Source organism: Salvelinus fontinalis, chromosome 24 (genome assembly GCF_029448725.1).
Source record: "Salvelinus fontinalis isolate EN_2023a chromosome 24, ASM2944872v1, whole genome shotgun sequence".
Taxonomy (NCBI): domain Eukaryota; kingdom Metazoa; phylum Chordata; class Actinopteri; order Salmoniformes; family Salmonidae; genus Salvelinus; species Salvelinus fontinalis.
Genome location: NC_074688.1, coordinates 27,760,364 through 27,786,169, shown reverse-complemented (window position 1 = coordinate 27,786,169; position 25,806 = coordinate 27,760,364). Strand labels below are relative to the sequence as shown.

The window sequence follows — 25,806 nt, the reverse complement described above, 5'->3', positions numbered from 1 at the left end:
AATAGCACCCTAGTCCCTATGAGGTACCCTACCCCTGACCAGGGCCCATAGGGCTCTGGTCAAAATTAGGACACTATATAGGGAATTTGTGCCATTTGGGACGCACCCCCAGGCGGCTCTCAGACGGGATTATGGGATGACAGCGGTAAGGGAAAGAAAGGGCAGCGTGGACTGGAGAGAGGCAGGGGAGAGAGGCACCGGCACAGCCAGATCTCATCACCAATGAGTTCCAGATGGAACCCTAGGACCCCAGTCAGGTTCTCACAGATAGGCTGCATCCCAAATGGCTTTTGACTTTTGAAAGGTAGTGCACTATAAAGGGAATAGGGTTCCATTTTGGACGCATATGTTGATACACTGCCATACCTCCACAGCTCTAGAGTGGGGATACTGTGCTCTGCATGGGGCTTAAACTTGGCTTTTTTATAACAGAGATAGACTGCATTTTATGTGGAAAGTTCGCATAAATGAATGACTACTGCTACATCTGTCTTTTTATGCTCTATTCAAGCTAGCTACAGCCAGAAAAAGGTCATCATAAATTGAACGATGAGAATTAACTTTAGTTTTTTCCCCAGTAGGTTCTTAATAGTGTCTTTTGGGTGTCTCCTGTTTTACAGGCAGGTTGTTCAAACCACATGATGCTTTTATTTATCTGTCCTCACCTCTCACACCACAGCATTGTTTCTGTTAGCCATCCTTGGCCTCTCATCCATCATAGGACAATTTTATTTTATTTATTTTTTATTTCACCTTTATTTAACCAGGTAGGCTAGTTGAGAACAAGTTCTCATTTGCAACTGCGACCTGGCCAAGATAAAGCATAGCAGTGTGAACAGACAACAACACAGAGTTACACATGGAGTAAACAATAAACAAGTCAATAACATGGTAGGAAAAAGAGAATCTATATACAATGTGTGCAAAAGGCATGAGGTAGGCAATAAATCGAATAATTACAATTTAGCAGATTAACACTGGAGTGATAAATCATCAGATGATCATGTGCAAGAAGAGATACTGGTGTGCAAAAGAGCAGAAAAGTAAATAAATAAAAGCAGTATGGGGGTGAGGTAGGTAAATTGGGTGGGTAGTTTACAGATGGACTATGTACAGCTGCAGCGATCGGTTAGCTGCTCGGATAGCAGATTTTTAAAGTTGTTGAGGGAGATAAAAGTCTCCAACTTCAGAGATTTTTGCAATTCGTTCCAGTCGCAGGCAGCAGAGAACTGGAAGGAAAGGCGTCCAAATGAGGTTTTGGCTTTAGGGATGATCAGTGAGATACACCTGCTGGAGCGCGTGCTACGGGTGGGTGTAGCCATCGTGACCAGTGAACTGAGATAAGGCGGCACTTTACCTACCATAGCCTTGTAGATGACCTGGAGCCAGTGGGTCTGACGACGAACATGTAGCGAGGGCCAGCCGACTAGGGCATACAGGTCGCAGTGGTGGGTCGTATAAGGTGCTTTAGTAACAAAACGGATGGCACTGTGATAAACTGCATCCAGTTTGCTGAGTAGAGTATTGGAAGCTATTTTGTAGATGACATCGCCAAAGTCGAGGATCGGTAGGATAGTCAGTTTTACTAGGGTAAGTTTGGCGGCGTGAGTGAAGGAGGCTTTGTTCCGGAATAGAAAGCCGACTCTAGATTTGATTTTGAATCAATAGAGATTATTTTGTAGTCAAATGACTCTTGACTGAATGGTCCAATATTCCCTCTTTTTCTCTGTTGTGTTTCCTTCCTGCTCTTAGATCTGGTTGGCCCCAGCTGCGGTCCGATTCTGCTCACTCCTCCAGACCTACAGTCCAGCCCAGTAGAACCACCTGCACTCAGTTGAACATCCTCCAAAGAAACATGGAGGCCAGTCTAACTATTCAGCCTCACAACCACCATATCCGCCACACATACACAGCCATCCTAACCATACTTCCTCCTGGTGTGCACATGTGAGAATAACACATTTGTGTATATTACAATACACATGGTTTATTACTAATATCCTGTATCTCATTATTGTCATACTTGTGATTTGTATGAAGCTCTATGTCATAAATATGTCTCTTAATGAATTTGACCAGATATTTTATTTTGTATATAACTGTAAAGATTTATGGTAAAATTATGATTTGTACCCACAATAGTTAGGCTCTCACTGCAAGGCCCCACATCCAATAATTTCTACATCCATTTCAGAGAGGAAATTATCTCTATTTCTCGTATCTTTGGTGTATGTATTGTGGGGTGTTTGTCACACCAGTAAAGGTGTATACATAACCTAAGTTGCTCATACAGTATATGGGAAAATACATGCATTGTCACTGTCATTTTAAGTGCAAATGTTATTCATGTTCAAGATACTAACAGGATCTCTGTTGAAAATATCAGCACCCCTCTTATCAGGCAAAGAAAGGTTTAGTCACCATTATCAGTGCACCAAGTTCTCACCCACCGTTTGACATGGTGGACATTTCATCCTGTCTGAGGACCCTAGATCTCTTGCCATTGATTAGTTGGAGTGGTAAGTTCTCCTCCTAGATCGAGAAAGAGAACGAGGGAGAGAGATAATGAGAGAGAGAGAAGAACAAGGAAGAGAAATAGAGAGCGAACGAGGTATAGAGAGAGAAAGGAGGTGCTGACAAGAGCCAGGGCAGAACCATCACCATAACTCAGGACCCTAATGATTGCTGTGTGTGAGAGAAAGCAGAGGACTACAGGACCCGTATGAATGTATGCCCTGTGAGATCTGACCTCCTTTACCTCTACCATTCACCTACATATTTTACTGTACAGCCACGCTGCCCTGACACACACACTTGACATATGACAGACACAAATGATTTCATTTGATAGATAACTAACCCAGTCAATGTTCATGGTATGATGTCATTTAGGTGGGTGTAGTTGTTGTTTATGTTTAATGTCTTTTCTCACTCTCAGAGACCCTCTGAGAGTGAGGTCATGGCCGGGGTCTGCCATTATAATCGGCAACCTTGGAGCCTTGCTCAAGGGAAATAGAAATATAATTTATATTTCTGTGGCCCCAAAGCTCTAACCTGCTAGACTACCTGCCCCCCCGTAATGATTGATGTGAGCTTATGTGTCTTAGATCACCAATGACAGGTAAGTGCTAGTGGAGGATAGACATAAATTCATTTCATACTGAATCCATTACCATTATTATTACCAATATAATACATCCGCAAAGCTACTCTGTTGACCTTTTCAACTCTATCTGACCTCTTCAACTTTTCCGAGTAAACATAACGCTAAGCAACAATGGGAGGCATACAAATATTTATTTAATCAGGTGTGCAAAAAAAGAAGTTATATTGAATATCAAAAAGAAATGAAGGGATAACGTGGGTCTGCTAGGTAATAGACCACCATATTGTTCTATTATTATCCATTCCTACTTGTCAAGGTCAGACAGGCCAGGCCTTGCCGAATGTTACACGGTTGTCCCTGCTTCAGTTCAGCTCAGCTTGACTTCACAATGTGGCTCCTCGCCCGCCCCGCTCGGGCTGTTTTACATTTGAAGTCTTGTAAGGATTTTTCCAACTCAAGTCATTTGGGGCTGGGATTTGTGCGGAGCTCTGTGTTCTGCACTAGCGTTGACTTAACAGCAATTCCTTAAGCTCCCATCTGGTTGGCCAGGGACCTTCTCCGAAGTCCCACTTCAACAGGCGGGAACGCTGCTTTGGAACGGACCTCGGGTTTGTAGCCAAAGTGCTAAGCGTTTACTACCCTATTGTGGTTCAAAGACATGGGCTAATACTAACTAAGGGCCGTTAGCCTAGCGGATGTTTGGCTTCATGCTAAGTGGTGTCACGCTAGCTTACAACATGGCTAGCAGAGGCTTATGGCTGAAGGTGAGATCTAGACCTACAAACACTTGAGTTCTGCTCAAATGGACTGCATGGGTGGGCTTGTTGTGTAGTTCACCTGCAGCCCATGTTTAAAAGTTCAACAGATTTCTAACTGGCAAAGTTTCTCAACACAAGCAGAGAAGGCAAATGAAATGAAGGCTTTACTCAAGGTCTCAACAAAACATTTGGACTGTTACTTCAATCTCTTTGCAAATACACATCCATGTCCCACTCCGTCGTTTGCTGATAATAATATGATAAAGTTTTGCATTTAAATGTTTTTCTTAGAAACGTTAATCAATTCATTACTGGTACATACGTGTCCATCTTAATCCTAAACACACTACTTCAAACACATCAAAGGCATAATGTATACTCTTCACTTTGCTGAACACATCTCCTTTTGACACTGTTTGACATTGGTAATTTTTTAAAGCCATTATATGGCACGCTATAGGAGGGGTTCTTCCTCTGGAATACTCATCATCATCATCATCACAGTCCTGATGCTCCTCCAGTCAGGATAACATTGGTCTGAAGGTGCAGAGCTTTTGGGCAGATGTAGGCTTCTATTGGAGTTTGGCCACTCTGATTTGCTTCTCCTCATGCTAAACTACTATAGCTTCCACTGTGCAACTTGGCAAGGTCATCATGGCTGTATTTCAACATAATCTCACTTCAGATGCCTCACAGGCAGTTCAAAGTTGGCTGGCTGGCTAGGGGGAGTCTGGTTGATTCTGGACCGACCGGGTGGGTGGACATCGCTGCTGCCTCAGGAGCCACACAGCACCCCATAGCCCTAGCTATCATTCCAGTGGGCCCCTACACTGCTCTGCCCCATCTGGTACTGGTAGGACGGGTCCCGGATGGATGGGGGGGCGCTCTGTGTTGGGAAGGCCGAGAACTCCCTGTGAGGCAGGAGAGGAGACCCAGGCCCAGGCTTCCTGTGGTACAGAGGAGGATAGACCAGCGGCCTACTATCCCTGGAACCAGGAACCGGTGGAGAAGAAGACGAGGCGGAGGATGACGAGGGGATGACGGCCAGGCCTCGCTGTGCCGTGGCTGGACTGTAGACTCCTATGTCGGGCTGCGGGCGTGAGGGACCGGAGGGGGTGTGGTGGGGCACCACGGAGGTGGCGGTGGCAGTACTGGTGAAGTGAGCAGTGAAGGGCTGATAGGGGACGGCTTCCACTGTCTGCACACTGTACCGGGGGTAAGGCTGCACCGACGCCCACACGTTGCAGTTCAGAGAGGGGGGAACCAGGTCGTCAGCACCCACAGCCCCGTGGCCGTTCTCTCCTTCCATCCCTCCATACATACAGGCCTCCCTGGAGCTTATGGACTCACCGCAGTAGGGGTGGGACAACAGTGGAGGCTCATAGGAGGGAGGAGAACGGAAGTAGTGTTCCTCCGAGACTGCTGGAGGAGCCGTGTCCAGATACGGCCGTTTACAACCCAGTTCCAAGTGCCTGGTGTTATCTGTAAAGAAATGAAGATTTAATCATCATAACTGAATGCAAAAACTTAATGTATCACCCTGCTGTCCTATGATGCTTCTTCATACTGTTCGGAACTGTGTACCAATCCATTTATATTGTGTGATATTGATGTGAAGCACCAAAAGATGTGTTGCAAGACAACAAAGTTTTCTGAAAGACTAATGAGGACTGCCCATTTTCTGTGATTGACAGGTGTGGAGATTTTCAGGTAGGTCTGTAGCTAACACACCTCTGTGTTTAAAGCAGTGGTAGAGAAGGCTGGGCTCTCGGCTGGGAGGGAAGGAATTGGAGATGTGTTCCTGGTGGTCTGAGTTCCCCAGGGGCACCCCACCCTCATACTGGTAGTGGGACAGGACCTGGGGGTGCCCCGACAGGTGTACCCCAGCTCCCAGCTTCCCCGTCAGGTGACCGTGTGAGGATAGGAGCCTCTGGCGAACCGTGTTCTTAGAAATCACTGGGTAGTCTTTTCTGCGGACAGGAAGGAGAAACAAGAACGGAAGGATTAGCGTTACAGTGTTGGGGAAGCTAGTCTGAAAATATAGTTTACCAAGCTACCAATTACTTCACACTGGAAGAAGTTAAGCTACACTAAAGCTACTCTTCAGAAAAATATAGTTAACTTAACTAAGTTACTTTGAAAAAGTAGTTCACTACATCCAAACTACTTCGTGAAAAATGATCATATCTAAATCTGAAATGTCATAGACTACAAACTGCAAGAACAGATCACTCTGGAGTCGGATGTTAACAGAATGTGTAGTTTAAACACCAAAAGTGATTATGCAAAAAAGAATTGGGCAGGTCTGATGTAAAAAAGAAGGTACATTCTTGCCTACACCAATATGTTATTTTTGCTACATGGCAACTACTGAAAACACTACCAAGATTTGAATTTAGTTCAACTACCACCAAGCTACTGCAAATGTAATTAAATGACTAAATGTAGTTCACTACTCCCCAACACTTGCGTTAATAGATTCTACTTTGCAGAGAGAGAACGATGTATTAAAGGAAGCAAGCACAGTTAATCCATTCACAGGTGGGGAAAAATCTGCTAAAGGAAGAAAAGGAACAAGTTCCAAAAGGAAAAAATGGTTCCAATGAATGATGTACTGTGTCAAAAGAAGAATTGTTTCCATGATAAAGTAAATATTCCATATACTTTTATTGAGTGTCACATTCCCATAAACATACAGAACATACCCCTGGAGTCTGGAGACACGCAGGTCCCCTTCGTCGCTGCCCCGGAAACCCTTGGCAAACGGATTGTTCTCGATTTTTAGCTGAGTTATCTGGGAAGACAGCAATAAGTATTGTCACTGCACTGACTGAAATGTGCAGCTAGGTTCAGTCAAAACTTCACTACGAAAACTTGACTTGATCTATAACTGTCCACTTTGGATTTGGAACATTTCTCCTGCAGATAGTGTTTTGAAGACACGCTCTCGTATTACTGACATTAGAAACGTGTCAGACTATGTGCAGAAGACATTGAACATCAGACAGCAGGTGGACAACTACATGGGTGGCACACATACTGTACCTTATGGTTTTGGTAGGAGGTGACGGAGATGAAGGCTGTCTCATGAAACACGTGAGTGCAGTAAGCTGTGTTCTTAGACCCAAAGGCGTTGTTCTCGTCGGCCTTGACGATGTGGAGCCGAGGCTGGTACTTGTGCATCGAGTTCAGGATGATCTATCAGTGGGAAGGAAGGAAATGTAGAAGAAAATAAAAACCAGTACAAGGTCAGACGAACAAAGTCGATCCCAGCACACTGTCCTCTTAGAGGCACCAGTGAACGACCGGCCACCACCACAGTCTTGAGACTTTTTAAGATATGTTTGTTTAAGAGGTTAGTTTTTCCCCCTTTAAATGAATGGCTGTCCCTGGCCTAGATGCTAAATGCCAAGTGATGTAATTGTATTGACTTGAATAGACTCATAGTGTGAATGGGGTGCTTAAGATGCTCATGTTTTCCATGGCTAGCCTTTTTTGGAGGTAGGCCTATTTTAATGCTCCTGGAGTCGGCGTTAGTGTGCATACAATGCCCAACTTTGTCCATACAATGTGGACATTTGTCAATGTACTGTAGTTCAATGTGTTGATACTGAAAAGTGGGCACCCCTTTGTCACACTTGAGTTGCAACTGTATAGTGCATTAATCAGCACGTGTGGAGCGTGCTCAATGTTTGGGTTGGGGGGGGGCTAGGTCAGCACATCGGCACCAGTCTGCTCAGAGTAGCCCAGTAGCCTAGGAACGTGCTCACTGGAGCGTCAGCAGGACTGGAGCAGGGTCATCTCCAGCGTAGCTCTGTCAGGACCGATGAGCATCAAGCTCTCCCACCTCTCCTACCTTCTAGACTCACAGCCCGCTGGTACCAGAGCCTTGACTTAAGAGGCCAGGCCCTCCAGGAGGCTACCACAGAAAGAGGTTAAGACTAATTTGGGAGGACAGGCTCATAGTAATGGCTGGAACGGAATAAATTGAATGGTATCGAACACATCAAATGCACGGTTTCCATGTGTTTGACACCATTCCATTCACTCCATTCCAGCCATTATTATGAGCCATCCTCCCCTCAGCAGTCTCCTGTGCTATCAGGACACAGGCGGCTGGGGTCATAGTTGCACCCTGAACAGCCCAATGCTCACATGCCCCTTCCCCCCTTTTGTTGAGGCAAGGTTCAGACAGAGATAATCAATTGGTTCATTGGCTGACTACAGACTCTGTAGTGACGGAACTGATAGAAATAAGCTAGTGGCTGGTTGACTGGAGACTATGCTCACGACCTTTGTCTAGTCTGCTAGTCTGGCCGGGGTCTGTCTGGAGGCAGTGCAGGAAGGAGTCTGACTCTCTCTGTGCTGTATGGTTGCATTCTCTCTTTCATCTTTTGGGAAAAAATGCCAGCCCCAGACAGTCTGCTAACTGGTTTATAAACCAAGACACTCAGTGACAGCTGGGAAGTGACAGCATTTCAGGAGTGATTCCTTGGACCATCTCTTGGTCAACAGTAGCAGGGGTCAGTGGGATCCCAGATCCCAGATCAGTGATAGTGTTTTTACTGCTGATGCTGACAGGTTAGCAGCAAAAGGAGGGGAAGGGCAGAATTTGTGGGGGATGGTCAGGAGGGGGAAGGGTTGTCATAGATCTGAGACCCCTGGGTTGAATCAAGCTGATGGTCATCCTGCTCTGGACTGTGGACTAGCAGCCATGCTGACCCACATACTTGCACACACAGTCATGCAGACCGCATTCTCACATATACATAAACAAACAATCTTGAAAAGACACACTCTCAAATGCACAAACAACAGAGTCTGTCATTGACTGTCATTAGCTCACTTCACAAGCTGTTCTATTTCAACTGTGCGTCAGTTTATAGCAGAAGTGTCAAACTAATTTTGCCTCTCGGTCTTCAATGAGGTCCGGAGGGTTATATTTCCTAGGAGTCAAAATATGCAAAAAATTGTCCTCTATCCATCGTTTTTAGAATTTTCTGTGCTCCCTGACTGTCTAGCTTTCATTTCAGTGATTATTAGCAAGCTGGATTTTACCCCCCCCGCCCCCATGGGCCGTATGCCATATGTTTGACACCCCTGGTTTAGTGGGTCAGGTGGGTAGTGGATCCAGTGCTATGCAGGCCAGAGGGAGGGAGAGGCTCTCTGGCTCCCCTGCTGGCGTGGGCTGTTCTATCAGCAGGGCTTAGTAAGACCTGGCCCCTCTCTCTCTCTTTGTCCTCATTACTCGCCCTTATCACTATCCAGGCGGCGGACTCAACCTGACAGCAAGCCCCGCCACTGATCCCAGGGGTTATGAACCTAATGAGCTCGCCTTCTGACGGGATGGCTTTGGACAAGCCTGCTCAGAGTTCCTCTGGGCAGCACTGCTGCCGCCGTCACACTTCTCACTCCCTCTGTGGCAAGATGCTCACTTTCTCTCGAATGCTTTCTCTCTCTCCATCTCTTCTCTCACCGTCACTCCCTCCACTTCAGTCCATCTTTCCCCCCACCTGCTCTCTTCCTTTTCCTCTCTGGCCATCCTTCCTCGAGTCCTTCCCCCTCTCTCCTCTCTCCCTCTCATTCAATGAAGACAGCTTTATGACTCTGTCTCTTGTTAAAAAACACATCTAATCGGCTGTTGTTTTAACACTAGTCTATTTAAGTCTCATGTAGTGTGTAGTTTTTACAAAATGAGCTGTGTCCAATCACCTTTCTTGTTTTACATGACCAGGTGAAGTGATAAGCTCTATTGTGTGAAATGACCCAGTGCCTTCCTGGGATGTGAATTCACCTACATTGTGAGGCATCAGTAAAGGGAAAGAGGGATACCTAGTCAGTTGTATAACTGAATGCGTCTTCTGCATTTAACCTAACCCCTCTGAATCAGAGAGGTGCAGGGGGCTGCCTTAATCAACATCCATGTCATCGGCGCCCGGGGAACAGTGGGTTAACTGCCATGCTCATGGTCAGAACGACAGATTTTTACCTAGTCAGCTCGGGGTTTCGTTACCTGCCGCCCAGCTAATCATCTCTCTCTCTCTCTCTTAACCCCTTTACAGTTAATTGAGCTTAAAGATTATAAATGTTGACATTAGTTTGTAGACTGAGGGTCACTCACATGCCCAAAGGGGTCCAGGTGGTTGTTGGTGAGCTTTAGCTTCTGGAAGGACACCATCTGCCTCATCCAGTGTGCTCCTGTAGCCGGGGAGTCTGGATGGACATAGAGCCTCCCTGGCATGGCTGGCTCCGCCTTGCCTGCCACCATCCTGAGTAGAAAGAGAAGGAGAAGAGAGAGAAGAACGAGAGTGGGAAGGAAAGAGAGGGAGATGAAGAGAAAAATTAAGGTGCAACGTTGTGATCGTCATAAGGACCCCTTGGCTAGCAGCAACCAACGGCCATTACTCTGCCAAGATGTCTCAGCCATTGTGGCAATCCAGCAACCATATGCAACCCAGCAGCCCAGTGATCTAGCAAACCCTATTGTCAACTTCTTGTCACGGCATGGCTAAATCTTCCAGCAGCCACACGACTCCATTCAGGCTCACTGATTGTCCTCTGAGACCGAAGAATCCCTTTTTTATAACAAACACATGTAGCTACAGTCAGTAATGGCAGCGGTTTCAGCCCTCACACTATGGGCTAGAGGAACCATTCCCCCAGACTGGAGGCTGCTTCAACCGTAACATCACTGCTAATTACGCTCCTCCAAGGTGTCGCTGAGAGACTCCAGAACCCCACGCTGGCAAACGCTGGGATTCCAGGCCCTCCCAGGCCATCCCACAAAGATGGGAACAAATGGCTGTAAAACAAGAAATGGCTGGGTTTCTGCTAGAGAAAACAAAGCACAGTTGTGCATTTTATGGGGGCTTTGTTTGGGTCTCAAATGGTACCCTACATTGTGCACTACTTTTGACTACGGGCCCTGGGATTAGGGTGCCATTTAGGACGCAGACTTTTCTTTTCTTGGCGTGACGTCGGGTTCTGGTTTCAGTACACCCTACCCTGGAGACGGTTGTTTTGTCATTTGCACGGCCAGCAGTGTCAACGGTTGATGCTGCTCCGGTGGGCAGTGGCAGAAGCATGCTGTGGTGGCATCACCGGTCATGGCTAGAGGGATACAGTTTATATCAAATTGATGTCAAAAGTTGAATTTTTTTGCATTTTAGCTAAACCTAACCCTTTTCCTAACCTTAACCTAATTCTCCTAACCTGCTACGTTAATTCTCCAAACCTGTTTTGAAAAGTCAATTCTTTCTGGTCAATTCTAACATAAGTTGTTTCCTCTCTAAGCATCACAGAAAGTAAAGGGTCACTGGAAGGCCAGTGGGTACAGCCAAGCTGTTTTTATCCCATAGGTTTTGACAGGCGGCTTGCCAGTGCCCTGCGGTAATGAACTGTGTGCTAATGACAATCCGTAGCTACAGTTAAGTTTGCGCAGCGACTGAGACATGAGGTTCTGGTCTTGGTGTGCTCTGAAAGAACAAAGGAGCATGCATGGCATGGCATACTATTGTAACATGACCTCAATAACAACAAAGTTGCCCGTGGACAGCCTTGTCACTTAAAATATTACAGTACTAGAGATTTTGATGATCATCATACTGTATTTGCGTCCTCTCTCTCTCGTTCTGAGAAGTGATGATTTTTCTCTGCAGCCAGGATGTTTGAAAATGGTTGGAAGAATGTATTTTTAGACATAAACGATCCCGTTTTTGTGGGAAGAGGGGATTAGGGTGCAATGATTAAATTGACAGAAACCAGTTGGTTTTCCTCATTATTCAACCACAACAGACTATATTTAGACATCCATGACTGGAGGCAGCAAGTGCCTGGACTCACGCTCCATCTCTCCATTCCATCAATGATAGAGATGAATGAATGAACAGATGAGTGGGAGATGAACATCACACATGTTGGTCTTGAACACAAAGCAAGCAAATGTTGTTAACCAATACACACAAAAAATGAGGGTTCCTCAAGGGTTATTTGTGAAGGGTGATGGTTCTATGTGGAACCATACTGACCCAAAGAACCCTTTGAGCCCTTCAATAGTTCTTTGCAGTTTGCGGAGTCAAAAAAGGGTTATTTCCAATTTCAGTGATAATTAAAATTATTAAACTCATAATATTTTGGGGGGTGGTTTGTGCACCCCTCTTTTTGTACAACAGTGAGTGAGTGTCATTCCAGTTTATCTAATCTTTTTTGTTATGCCATGTTAAAAATGACTATGGCCAGTGACAGTGTTTTGTGAAAGACTCACATATGGCCTTGTGTCAATTGAGAACTGTTGTGTAAGTCAGTGGTTCTCAATTCTCTCCTTAAGGACCCCCAGCTGTTTCAGAGCTAGCACACTTGATTCAACTTGCCAACGAACACTTAACCCATAAGGCCCGAGGGGGTGTGGTATATAGCCAATATACCATGGCTAAGGGCTGTTCTTAGGCACAACGCACCCCGAGGTGACTTATTGCTATTATAAACTAGTTACCAACGTAATTAGAAGAGTAAAAATACATGTTTTGTCATACCCGTCGTATACGGTCTGATATAGGCTGTCAGCCAATCAGCATTCAGGGTTCGAACCACACAGTTTATAAAATAATATAACCTATGGAATTTGAAAAATATAATATGGCTAACCAGAAAAAAAGAACCCTGTATGGTTCTTCAAAAAGGTTATTTGTAGAACTTTTGAGTTAGAATTTTTTTTTTTATAGAACCATTCTCCATAAAGGTTCTATATTACAAAGTGTTGTACTGTATAAAGCACCAAAAAGGGTTGTAACCATAGCGGAACCCTTTTTGGTCCTATAGAGAACCTTTTTTTATAGTTCTTTATAGGAAAGGGTTATTTAACGCACCATAAAGATTCCATTTAGAAACATATGAGCATTGTTCTTTATAGAACCTTCAAAAAAGGGTTCTATACAGCACCAAAAAGGGATCCGCTATGGTTACCATCCTTTTTGGTGCTGTATGGTTACACATGTAACAACGTTACATTATCCAACATGACATTTGTGAAAGGCGAGGAAGAGAGGGAGGTATAAATAAAGAATATAATGCAGAAAACATGTTAATTTGTACCCTTCCATATTATTTGGTTTGCATAATGATGTCACAGCATATAAAGTGTTTGTTCCAGAGCCTGCCGGGAACAGTGCCCTCCGCCAGGGATGTGTGTGTGCGTGTGTACTGCTTGTCTGTGTGTATACTGAATGTGGGAGGCAGCATCACCTCAAGCATATAAAACTGTCTGAGAGTGTTAAATGTCTCTCTCATTTGCACCCACCGTTATTGTCTACTCTACAGCACTGGGGGTTGTTTTCCTAAGGTGAGAGGAAGGCCTCTACAGAGCGGTGGGGCTGAAGCTGTGGATCTGAGAAGATGAGAGCTATTTTCACCTTCCTTAAGCTCACCGCTCCCTCCCCACCCTCCCTCACCACCCCATTTCTTGACCCCCCCTTTCTAAAGCCATGCAGCATCTGAGACAGGATAGAATGGGTAGATGTCTCATAACAACCATTAAGGATGTTACTCATCTAAACCCTGAGCTTAGAGAAGAACTTGAGCAATACTGCAAACTGGAAGAACCACCCTGACAAGGATTTTGGCTGGATTTTATAATTGTCTTTGTATATTTTGTATTGTTTTGTGTTGTATGTATTGCTGTATTGTCTGTTATTAATATGTAGATTTTTGTATTGACTGTATAGGGGCTCCCGAGTGGTGCAGCGGTCTAAGGCACTGCATCGCATCTCAGTGCTAGAGGCGTCACTACAGACCCTGGTTTGATTCCAGGCTGTATCACAACCGGTCATGATTGGGAGTCCCATAGGGCGATGCACAATTGGTCCCGCGTCGTCCGGGTTTGGATTTGGCCGAGGTAGGCTGTCATTGTAAATAAGAATTTGTTCTTAACTGACTTGCCTAGTTAAATAAAGGTTTAAATAAATACATAACAAATAGCTGCTGTGTTGGTGACCAGGTTTCCCATGTAAAGGAGATTCCTTATCAACGGTCTTCCAGGTTAAAGAAAGAATCACATTCTTTAAAAGGTGTCTCTAACTTAACTCACCACTTGTTGTCGCAGAACTTGTAGCGATGGTCGTCGGCAGGGACGATGTCTGTGAGGAGGATGTACTTGGTTTTGGGGTTCATACCCGTCACTTTCACCTTGTAGCTGGGGAACATCCTCCTGTGAAGAACACGAGAAGGGTCTTACATTAAATTAGACATTCCCTAATGACGATGATTTCACCCACCATTATACCCACTAGACATAAAGCTCGCTCCCCAACTCACTCAAACACGAATTGGGTCAGCAGGTGTTTCGTTATTGGTGACGAAGTCACCTCATCCTGATCCAATTTGGAAAGACTGCCATTAGCTTCTAAGCACCTTCAGTATCGTAAGACCCGTAAATACAGAGGTTTATATAATGCCTTTTGTCATCGTGCTGCCCTCACACCTTAGAGCTTTGAGGGATGTTGAACGGGATAAGGCGAGTTGATAAGGCGCTTTAGGCAATGATGTCACCCAAGCTTTTTGAGCACCTAAGTACCTTCCCTCACCTAGCTACCTTACACTGGAAAAGATTTAACTCTTCAGATGAGCTAATGAAAATCTGCTTTAGCCCCAAGGTGTCTCTCCGTGGGGCTGAGGGCACACGGTAAGCATGCATAAGAGGCTCTTCTCCGGCTTTGCAGAAGGGTTTTAGCCAGCCCTGAGTGTAGCATCAGCACGGAAAGTGTTCTCCCCGGCAGGTGAGCGGACGATTAGTGTACAGAAAGCGTATCAAGCCAGGCTTAAAGACTGATTGGAACGAGCTAGAGAGGTCACAGGGGATCTCAGAGTTGAGGGACATATGTAAAGTACAATCCCACTGGGCACAAACTGGTTGAATCAACGTTATTTCCATGTAATTTGTCAATGTATTGTGACGTGGAATCTACGTGGAAAGTACACGTTGGATTCACGTCTCCACCTCAACCAAAAATAAAAGTTAAAGAATTGGACTAAATCAAAACGTACTTTATTTATAGTGCATCTAAGCTTGATTAGACTAGATTTTTTAACTGAGATTTCTGGTAGAGATAGAGAAGTGAATCCAAAATATAAATGATTCATTTGTTGAAAAAATGTATATTGAATTGTCTTTGGTCGTCAATGCAACCAAATATCAACATTTAAAGAAGATGTGCACTACATATACAAAAATATGTGGACACACCTTCAAATTAATGGATTTGGCTATTTCAGCCACACCTGTTGCTGACAGGTTTATACAATCGAGCACACAACCATGCAATCTCCATAGACAAACATTGGCAGTAGAATGGACTTCTTGAAAAGCTCAGTGACTTTCAATGTGGCACCGTCATAGGATGCCAAGTCAAATCGTCAAATTTCTGCCTTGTTAGAGCTGCCCCGGTCAACTTTAAGTGCTATTATTGTGATGTGGAAATGTCTAGGAGCAACAACGGCTCAGCCACAAAGTGGTAGGCCACACAAGCTCACAAAACAGGACCTCCGAGTGCTGAACCGCTTAGTGCGTAAAAATCGTCTGTCCTCGGTTGCAACACGGTTGCAATACCGAGTTCCAAACTGCCGCTGGAAGCAACTTCAGCACAAGAACTGTTCTTCAGAAGCTTCATGAAATGGGTTTCCATGGCCGAGCAGCCGCACACACACCTAAGACCAAAGCTTGATGCCATTGGACTCTGGAGCAGTTGAAAAGTGTTCTCTGGAATGATGAATCACGATTCACCAGCTGGCACTCCAACAGACTAATCTTGGTTTGGTATTTTGGTATTTTATTAGGATCCCCATTAGCTGTTGTAGAAGCAGCAGCTACTCTTCCTGGGGTCCACAGAAAAATGACAAAATACAGAACATTAATAGACAAGATCAGCTCAAGGACAGAACAACATAAACATTTTTTAAAGGCACACGTAGCCTACATATCGATACATACACACAAACTATCTGGGTCAAATAGGGGAGAGGCATTGTGCCATGAGGTGTTGCTTTATCTGTTTTTTTTAAACCAGGTTTGCTGTTTATTTGAGCAATATGAGATGGAATTTAGTTACATGCAATAATGGCTTTATATAATACTGTACACTTTCTTGAATTTGTTCTGGATTTGGGGACTGTGAAAAGACCCCTGGTGGCATGTCTAGTGGGGTAAGTGTGTGTGTGTCAGAGCTGTGTGTAAATTGACTATGCAAACAATTTGGGATTTTCAACACTACTGTTTCTTATTAAAAAAAGAAGTGATGCAGTCAGTCTCTCCTCAACTCTTTGCCAAGAGAGACTAGCATGCATAGTATTTATATCAGCACTCTGATTACAATTAAGAGCAAGTCATAGAGCCTCCCGGGTGGCGCAGTGGTCTAAGGCACTGCATCGCAGTGCTAGCTGTGCCACCAGAGATTCTGGGTTTCAGCCCAGGCTCTGTCGCAGCTGGCTGTGACCGGGAGGCCCATGGGGCGATGCACAATTGGCCAAGTGTCGTCTGGGTTAGGGAGGGTTTGGCCGGCAGGGATATCCTTGTCTCATTGCGCATTAGTGACTCCTGTTGCGGGCCGGGTGCAGTGCGCGCTGACCAGGTGTACAGTGTTTCCTCTGACACATTGGTGCGGCTGCCTTCTGTGTTGTACATTGTGTCAAGAAGCAGTGCGGCTAGGTTGGGTTGTGTTTCGGAGGATGCATGGCTCTTGGCCTTCGCCTCTGCTGAGTCTGTACGGGAGTTGCAGTGATGAAACAAGACTGTAACTACTACCAATTGGATACCATGAAATTGAGGGGGTAAAAATAAATAAATAAATGTATTTTTAAAAGCCGTTCTGTTCCGTTAAAAAGCCGTTCTGTTCTGGGCCAGCTGCAACTTAACTAGGTCTTTACTTGCAGCACTGGACCACACTGGACAATAATCAAGATTAGACTAAACCAGAGCTTTTTGGAGTGTGGTGTCTAAAAAGCAGAGCTTCTCTTTATTACGGACAGACCTCTCCCCATCTTTACAACCATTGAATCTATATGTTTTGACCATGACAGTTTACAATCTAAGGTAACGCCAAGTAATTTAGTCTCCTCAACTTGTTCAACAGCCACACCATTCATAACCAGATTCAGCTGAGGTCTAGAACTTAGGGAATTATTTGTACCAAATAAAATGCTCTTAATTTTAGAGATGTTCAGGACCAGTTTATTACTCGCCACCCATTCCAAAACAGACTGCAACTCTTTGTTAAGGGTTTCAGTGACTTCATTAGCTGTGGTTGCTGATGCATATATCGTTGAATCATCAGCATACATGGACACACGTTTTTTTTTAATGCCAGTGGCAGGTCATTGGTAAAAATAGAAAAGAGTAGAGGGCCTAGAGAGCTGCCCTGTGGTACACCACACATTACATGTTTGACATGAGAGAAGCTTCCATTAAAGAAAACTCTTTGAGTTCTATTAGATAGATAGCTATGAATCCACGATATGTCAGAGGTTGAAAAGCCATAACATAAGTTTTTTCAACAAAAGGTTATGGTCAATAATATTAAAGGCTGCGCTGAAATCTAATAGTACAGCTCCCACAATCTTTGTATTATCAATTTCTTTCAACCAATCATCAGTAATTTGTGTCAGTGCAGTACATGTTGAGTGCCCTTCTCTATAAGCATGCTGAAAGTCTGTTGTTCATTTGTTTACAGAGAAATACCATTGTATTTGGTCAAACACTATTTTTTCCAACAGTTTGCTAAGAGCTGGCAGCAAGCTTATAGGTCTGCTGTTAGAACCAGTAAAGGCCGCTTTACCACTCTTGGGTAGCGGAATTACTTTGGCTTCCCTCCAGGCCTGAGGACAAAGACTTTCCTCTGGGCTCAGAATAAAGATATGACAGATAGGAGTGGCCATTGAGTCAACTACCATCTTCAGTAGCTTTCCATCTAAGTTGTCAACGCCAGGAGGTTTGTACACCTCTCCCACATTAACTTTACAAAATTCTAACTTGCAATGCTTTTCTTTCATTATTTGTTTTTTTTATGCATGAATATGATGGCGCACTGTTCATTGTTGGAATTTCCTGCTTAAGTTTTCCCACGTTGACAATGAAGTCATCAGAAAATAATTGGTAACATCAAATGGTTTTGTGATGAATAAGCCATCTGCTTCGATGAAAGATGAAGTTGAATTCTTCCCATAACTTAATTTAAAGTACTCCAAAGTGTTTTTTCCATCATTCTTTATATCATTGATCTTGGCTTCATAATACAGTTTCTTCTTCTTTTGTTAAGTTTAGTCACATAATTTCTCAATTTGCAGTAAGTCAGCCAGTCAGATGTGCAGCCAGACGTTTTAGCCACTCCTTTTGCCCCATCTCTTTCAACCATACAGTTTTTCAATTCCTCATCAATCCATGGAGCCTTAACAGTTCTAACAGTCAGTTTCTTAACAGGTGCATGTTTATCAATAACTGGAAGATGCAATTTTATAAATTCATCAAGTGCAGCATCTGGATGCTCCTCATTAATCACATCAGACCAACAAATATTTTTAACATCATCCACATGAGAGTCACAGCAAAATATTTTGTATGATCTCTAATACACTATTTTAGGCCCAGCTGATGACAGGAGAACGCTACCTGCCTGAATGCATAGTGGCAACTGTAAAGTTTGGTGGAGGAGGAATAATGGTCTGGGGCTGTTTTTCATGGTTCGGGCTAGATCCAGTGAAGGGAAATCTTAACGCTACAGCATACAATTTAATTGTAAACAATTATGTGCTTCCAACTTTGCGACAACAGTTTTGGGAAGGCCCTTTCCTCTTTCAGCATGACAATGCCCCCGTGCACAAAGCGAGGTCCATACAGAAATGGTTTGTCGAGATCGGTGTGGAAGGACTTGACTGGCCTGCACAGAGCCCTGACATTAACACCATTGAACACCTTTGGGATGAGTTAAAACACCGACTGTGAGCCAGGCCTAATCAACCAACATCAGTGCCCGACCTCACCAATGCTCTTGTGGCTGAGTGGAATCAAGTCCCCGCTGCAATGTTCCAAAATCTAGTGGAAAGCCTTCCCAGAATAGTGGAGGCTTTTTTAGCAGCAAAGGGGGACCAATTCCATATTAATGCCTATGATTTTGGAATGAAATGTTCGACGAGCAGGTGTCCACATACTTTTGCTTGGATAGTTCCATCTGTGCCACTGACTTAGTCTGGCTTTAATTCCAGTTTGTCTACAAATGAATCATTGATATGTTGGATTCACGTCTCCATCTCAACCAAAAATCTAAATGAAAGACTAGGACTAAATCCGACTTTAAATGCACTTTACATAAAGTTTGATATGATTTTGTCCTATTCTTTAACTTTGATTCTTGGTTGAGATGGAGACGTGAATTCTACATCAATTATTAATTTGTAGACAAACTGGAATTAAAGTCAGTGGCACAAAAGATACATATCCTTCAAATGTTGATATTTGGTTGCATTGACAACCAAACACAATTCAATATGGAGCCGATTCCAATGACGTGCCTGCTGACCTTGAACTTAAGCATGAGAATAGCAAGCTTTTCACCTGCTATTCCTTTTGGGTGGAGATCGAGTAAATGAAAGTGTGGCTGAGGTGTGTCTACAGATACGCTGTATTCTGACCTTTACTTAATTCCCTCATAACTCCACCACCTTTACGCGCAAGGAAACCATTAAAAAAATTCTGGTGAACATCCTGGTTCCAAGAGAAAAAAAGCATCAACATAATTTTTTCCCCATATAAATAACACCATTCTCCATGGACTGTAATTTACAACTTGACAAGAGCTATTGATAAGAGCTAGGTAAATTATTAATCTGTTTGGATAAGGGAATTGACAAATATAATAATAATATAATGTTTTAGATACATTTTACCTTATAATCTCTGGAGAAAAATGTAAAACCAGTCTTATGGCAGCAAACTGAGGCATATCAACATAACGTTCCCACAGTAAAGTTTATGAAACGCTGTGCAGTTATGCAGAATTTTAATTGTACGGCCTTTTAACTTGCAGGGATAGCCACTCTTGAATGTCTTAATTATAGACTACCTCAACTTTCTCTGTCTATCATGTTAAATATTAGCCACTATCAGTATCGACCATCAGTAGGCCTAATAACAACAAATATTTAACTGCCAATTTACTGTTAGTTCCCTTCAGTTGGTATATCCTACATTATCATTCCATTTAATTCCATTTTTTCATTTACCTTCCTTTGCTTCTTCTGTAAACGTCGTCACCGTCATGTGGTTGTTACTGAGGATCATTAGTAACAGTTGATAATATTTTTTATTAAATCGTTATGGAGCTGAGTGCAGACCAAGCCGTAACAGTTTGAACCCGATGCATAGAGCAATACTTGGCTGTGTCATCACACAGTTCCATGGTTAGTGCAGGCAATAGACGAGGGTATAGCCTACTCTTGTACACTATTCTCCCTGTTATAATTCTACGTACACTAATCTTCCAACATTACCATGGGTTAAAGAACTGAATGAGGCAATTTTCAGAATGAATCAAACTACAGTTTTCTATCTTTCATGCACAAAGGCTCTCCTAACCTGTTTTTTATGATTCCTACATACTTTCCAAACCCAAAATAATCTACGAGATCAGAGTATTTTTAAATCTACCAATTGGTGCTGACACAGAAAAATATGCATATATTTAGATGGCCTTTCTTTCTTTCCTAATATTCTGAACCCGTTATTTATTCAAACTTAAAATGACTAACACATCTACGGCCACATGTTGAGGTTAGCCTACTGTAATTATAAATGTCTTCTTGTGTCATCATAGAAGCGTGCATGTTCAAGACAGCACGCAAAGATCGCAGGTCGGTCGAGATCTTCACAATTGCTATAATAATCTGTGCAGAATCTCAAACAGCATTGATCCCCTACACTATGTACTTTTGATGTAATCTCAACTACAATCCATGTATATTGGTTGTGCTATTAGATGAAGCACAGTGATAACACATTAAGTTGGTGTATGAATACAACATATCCGATATTGTTTCCCCATTTGAACTTTACTGTGCTTTAAAATGTTAGAAAGCGCAGAGATAACACATTTCGATGACAACTGGAATTTGGTTGTGCTTTTAGATGGTTGAAAGCATAGTGATAACACATCAGTTATTCAACAGACTTCTGGCTGTCTTTTTGAGTGGGGGGATAAAGGTTGAAATCTCATTGATCAACATTTCAATCAAATTTCCGGGTTAAAATGACATGGTGTTCCCAGTGGGATGTTCTTAGAACTCACATGATGGTTTTCAAGAGTGCAGCGGCAGCAGCGCCATAAAAAGACAAGTGTAGGAACGCTGTGAGTGTAGCTCTCTGCTCTCATCCGTCTCAGAGAGGGAGACTTAGGAATGATAGACAGAATATGCTAATATAGCAGACAAGGCCATAAAACACATGAATGGCGCTGCCTTCCGTGACCTCTTCCCTGAGAAACGGCTCTCTTTTTCATCACATCTGCGTCAAAGCAAAAAGTTGCAAAGGGATCTGCAGCACCCCTTATAAACCCCTAAGTGCTTTTTAATGGCGGTTCGGATCAGACAGCAGTTTTTACATCTGACTTGTCATCGTACCGCATCACCCCCTGAGAGTATGGTCGGTCAAAGGGTCTGTACTCCAGTACAGTTGACCTGCTGCTTCCCCTTCTCCTGGCAACAGGTTTAAATAGAAGAGTGTGAGACACACTTGTGAAAGGCTGACGGTGACATGATCTCTGAACAGATGAGTGTAAGAGGGAGCAGATAGCTGGGGCCGCCAGGCTGACCAAGCAAAAGGCTCTGGGTGCATCAAAAGTAGTGCACCATATAAGGAACAGGGTGACATTTGGGACCCAGCCTCTATCTGCTGCTAACGCACAATGCTTCAAAGGACCCAGATCTTTCTGGCCGGACAGGAGCCCTTGCTAAAGCCTTGTTCATGGATCACAAATACTCAACCCATCCTGTACGGTAGAGGGCATTCAAGGCAGGTAATCTCCCTCTGTCTCTCTCTCAGGCTCCAAATTTATTTATTTATTTTATTTTATTTTATTTTACCGTTATTTTACCAGGTAAGTTGACTGAGAACACGTTCTCATTTGCAGCAACGACCTGGGGAATAGTTACAGGGGGGAGGAGGGGGATGAATGAGCCAATTGTAAATCCAATCAGTGTGGAGATCAGTCCTGGTGCCACACTCACACCATCCAACCAGTCACACCATCCAACCACTCACACCATTCAACCCATATTGAGGCCTGTGTCAACAGATCAGGAGGTCTCTAGAAGGATATGAGGCTATTTCTATGTAACCCAGCCTGACATTATTACTGGTGGCTTTTCAGCACATCCATAAGAATGATTCCATTTTCTGACAAAGACATGACTCATGAGTTGAAATTGTGGTGTATAGTTACGGTGGAAACCGTGTTCGATTGGGCCCCAGAATTACCCTCTCCCTATCTGAGTCCATTACCAAAAGACTCATCTCCACGACGGGGTCCACAGCATAGCTCAGCGTGGGGGCCCACACTGAATCACTTAGCATTGCTAATGGCTAATTGAGGACCTTGATGGCTCAGCCACCTCAGTCCTGCCTGATGACAGATACTGTGGTTTCCATGGCAAAGCTGCCAAACAGCTATGATGAAATATCTAAGCTTTACTGCCCATCCCCTTGAGGTGCAGGACTTTACTCTAAAGCACGCCTTTGTGTCATCAAAAACGGAATATGACAATGATGAACAATGGAAAGGGACGCGTTTGTTAGAGCGAGTGCCTGTCAAAACAAGGTCAAACAAGTCAGGACAAGCTGATTGCCACATTTTCCCAAGGCATGTGTTTTCTGTGAACATGCGTGCCTGAGAGACTGTTTGTGTGTGTAGAGGACTGGAGAGAATGAGAAATGGAGATGGAGAATGTGTATGATATCAGTGTCAGTGTGTGGGTGTGTGTTTGTGTGGTGTGTGCCAGCTGTTTCTTTCCTAGCAGCCCAGCACTATGAGCCTCCCTGCCTCCTAGGCCCTCCAGTCCACGGATCTATCCAGGCTGTTCCCAAATAGAACCCTATTCCATTTATAATGTGCTATTTTTGACCAAGGCCCATAGAGCTCTGGTCAAATCTAGTGCACTATACAGGGAATAGGGTGCCATTCCGTCTCTGGGAACATCCAACACTGAGGGAGATCAAAAGGAGCGGCAGGGGGATGATGGAGCGATCCAGGCCACCGCTAGACGCTGCTGAAAGCCGGCCCCGTGGTCCTCTTATCACCCCTCTGCCACCGCTCCCACTGACTGGCTGTGTACAGACAGAAAGAGAGGAGAGAATGAGCACTGTGTCTATAGAAAGTGAGAGAGGGGAGAGTTGGAGCACTGCCTAGGTATGTTGAAGAGCAAGGATTAAGACTGGGATTGCTGCACTCACAATAACAAACTACATCTACGTTCCTCAGTAAGGAGTTCACTGACTGCACTGTATGAGGCTGAAGGGCCAAGCTGCACTGTAAGGATGAAGGGCCAAGCTGCACTGTAAAAGGCTGAAGGGCCAAGCTGCACTGTAAAAGGCTGAAGGGCCAAGCTGCACTGTAAGGATGAAGGGCCAAGCTGCACTGTAAGGCTGAAGGGCCAAGCTGCACTGTAAGGCTGAAGGGCCAAGCTGCACTGTAAGGCTGAAGGGCTGAACTGGCAGTATGTTCCCAAGCCACGGTCTAGTCTAAAGACACAGCCATAACTTCTTCCTAGCCCTGCCCCCTCACTCTGCACCTTCCAAGGAGTGCTGACCGGACACTGCACAACCTCTATAGCATGTTGACCTCTCACTGTCATCCCTTACAAGAGAAAATGTTCCTGAGAACCTTCATTCATTCATTTATTAATTTATTCATACATTCTTCAAGTACTGAGAGGTATTAAAACCTGCTAGCTCGTCAGATCCTTTAGCATCTAGCAGCACCTAGCACTACTGCTTGATGCTCCTTCCAGATTCTTCTCTGAAAAAGTTGGTGTTGGAATAGATTGGCATTGAATTGTTTTGGCAGCCTCAGTTGCAAATTGAACAACAATATTTCTGTTAGAGCATGCAGTGCAAAATGTCTAGCTCGAGCTGGTGTAGCAGTGAAGCAGCCTTGCTATGTTTACTCATCATTTTTACATAGAAATATACCTGCAAAAAATTCAGATTACGATTTTGGCCCCTACAGTTTTTCGTTATCCTACCTACAACATTCTCGACAAAGCCAACTCTCGCCCACAGTGTTGTGGCCTACAACTGGTTTCATTTACAATCCATTTTTTTGTTCAATAACATTTTATCTTCACATCAGTTCAGACAGAGTTCATTCTTAGAATTGTTGAATTACGTACTGTAGCTGCTCCTGCTCCATTACCGAGCAACATAAACCTGGCATGCGTCCCATATAGCACCCTATTCATGCTCACCATCGGCTCAGGTCAAAGGTAGTGCACTATAAAGGGAACAGGGTGCCATTTTGGACGCTGCCCTGGCTTCTCAGGCTGACTGACTGTATAAGCCTATTCAGTCAGTCAGGTTTTTCAGCTGAGTGCAGCTGGTGGAGATGCGTAGCTAAGCATCACTCTGAGGCCGGGCCCTTCAAAGGTTTTAAAGGATTCTCAGCGCACTTTATCAGCTGGACAAGGTAAAGCCCATCTTTCACAGTGATGCGGCATTAAAGAAAAATTGTGGTGACCTTTTACATTTTGGACTGGGAAAAAGCCCCTGTGAGGAATGAGGGGTGGGCGGAGGTTGGTTAGAAAGCATCTAGTCATCTTCTGGTTAAAGTCCAGGTTAAGGGCCAGACTGTCTAATCCACGGGGCAGCATTAAATCTAACACAGAGCAGAGCTGTGGGTTTGTGTTTTCAATTAGATGTTCACTGGGGCAGAAATGATGTCTCTTCATTTTCTCTACCTGAGACCCAGCGTGACATAACTGTAGCATGGTGTAATTGGTTGCCTTAGCTCCAACAGATGGCCATAGCTACTCAAAATGGAGCTGCCATAATGACTACATTTTAACACTAATGAAAGCAGCTACTCAATTTGCAGAAGTAACACCTATTTTTGGGGAATCTGAGATGAGTCTAGAACAGTTTAGTATAGTATAGAATGTGTAGTGCTAGTCTACTAATATGGTGTAGCCCATGTATTTGCTGTGATATATGAACTGTAGGTACTCACCTGCCTGCTTTCGTTATGATCATCTCTGTTCCCGCCTCATGGAACTTCTTCCACAGCTCCCTCTCATGAAGAAGAACCTTGATGTTCTCAATATTCTAAATAGAGAAAGGTAGACAGCCATGAGGGTTGGCAACCTGTTGTGGGTTTATAGACAACTCACATTATGCCATCTGCATTTTTAAGTTAAACCAGTTCATTCTCAATAAATCAGTCACAATTGATAGGGTGTCCACCTACTCTGCCCCGACAAGAAATAAAAACACCCACGATTTAATATGGCCAAAAATGATGTTAACAAGTCAACGACTTCCTTAATAATAGCTAAAATCATTGACAATGAGAGCAAGGAAACATACCCATTTCGTCATTTCCAAGAATAGGAAACTTCTGAACATATAATAACTTTGCAGTTGTGGTTCTGGCTCTGTGTTGAGAGCCTACAATACCCATGGTTACCTGGTCTGGCTCATTGCCCTGGGGGATGCTGGGAGTTGTAGGCAGGCCCAGGTGAGCGGAGTCAGGGCTGAGGTCTGGGGGCCCAGGCTGGACCCCAGTCACACTGTCATCCGTCACAGCTGAGGCCTTCTCCTGGAGCATCTCTATGAGACGAACAACAGCTTCAGTTCAATACACAGACTTACAATACACAGACTTACAATACATAGAGCATAGAATTACATATAGAACTTAT

The 25,806-nt window shown here is 44.0% G+C and overlaps 1 protein-coding gene across 1 annotated transcript in view; it reads right to left on the bottom strand.

The window, feature by feature from the left end:
* Positions 1-3,319: 3,319 nt before the first annotated feature.
* The window catches only part of LOC129822596 (T-box transcription factor TBX4-like), a 25,108-nt gene continuing 2,621 nt past the window's right edge, over positions 3,320-25,806 (bottom strand). Inside the window, exons 2-9 of the mRNA XM_055880947.1 lie at positions 25,572-25,714; positions 25,116-25,210; positions 13,946-14,065; positions 9,986-10,133; positions 6,910-7,062; positions 6,570-6,658; positions 5,596-5,834; positions 3,320-5,346 (exon numbers count right to left, since the gene is read on the bottom strand). Coding sequence (XP_055736922.1) covers positions 4,667-5,346; positions 5,596-5,834; positions 6,570-6,658; positions 6,910-7,062; positions 9,986-10,133; positions 13,946-14,065; positions 25,116-25,210; positions 25,572-25,714 — 1,667 coding nt within the window. The 3' untranslated portion in view covers positions 3,320-4,666. The remainder of the gene's footprint in view (positions 5,347-5,595; positions 5,835-6,569; positions 6,659-6,909; positions 7,063-9,985; positions 10,134-13,945; positions 14,066-25,115; positions 25,211-25,571; positions 25,715-25,806) is intronic.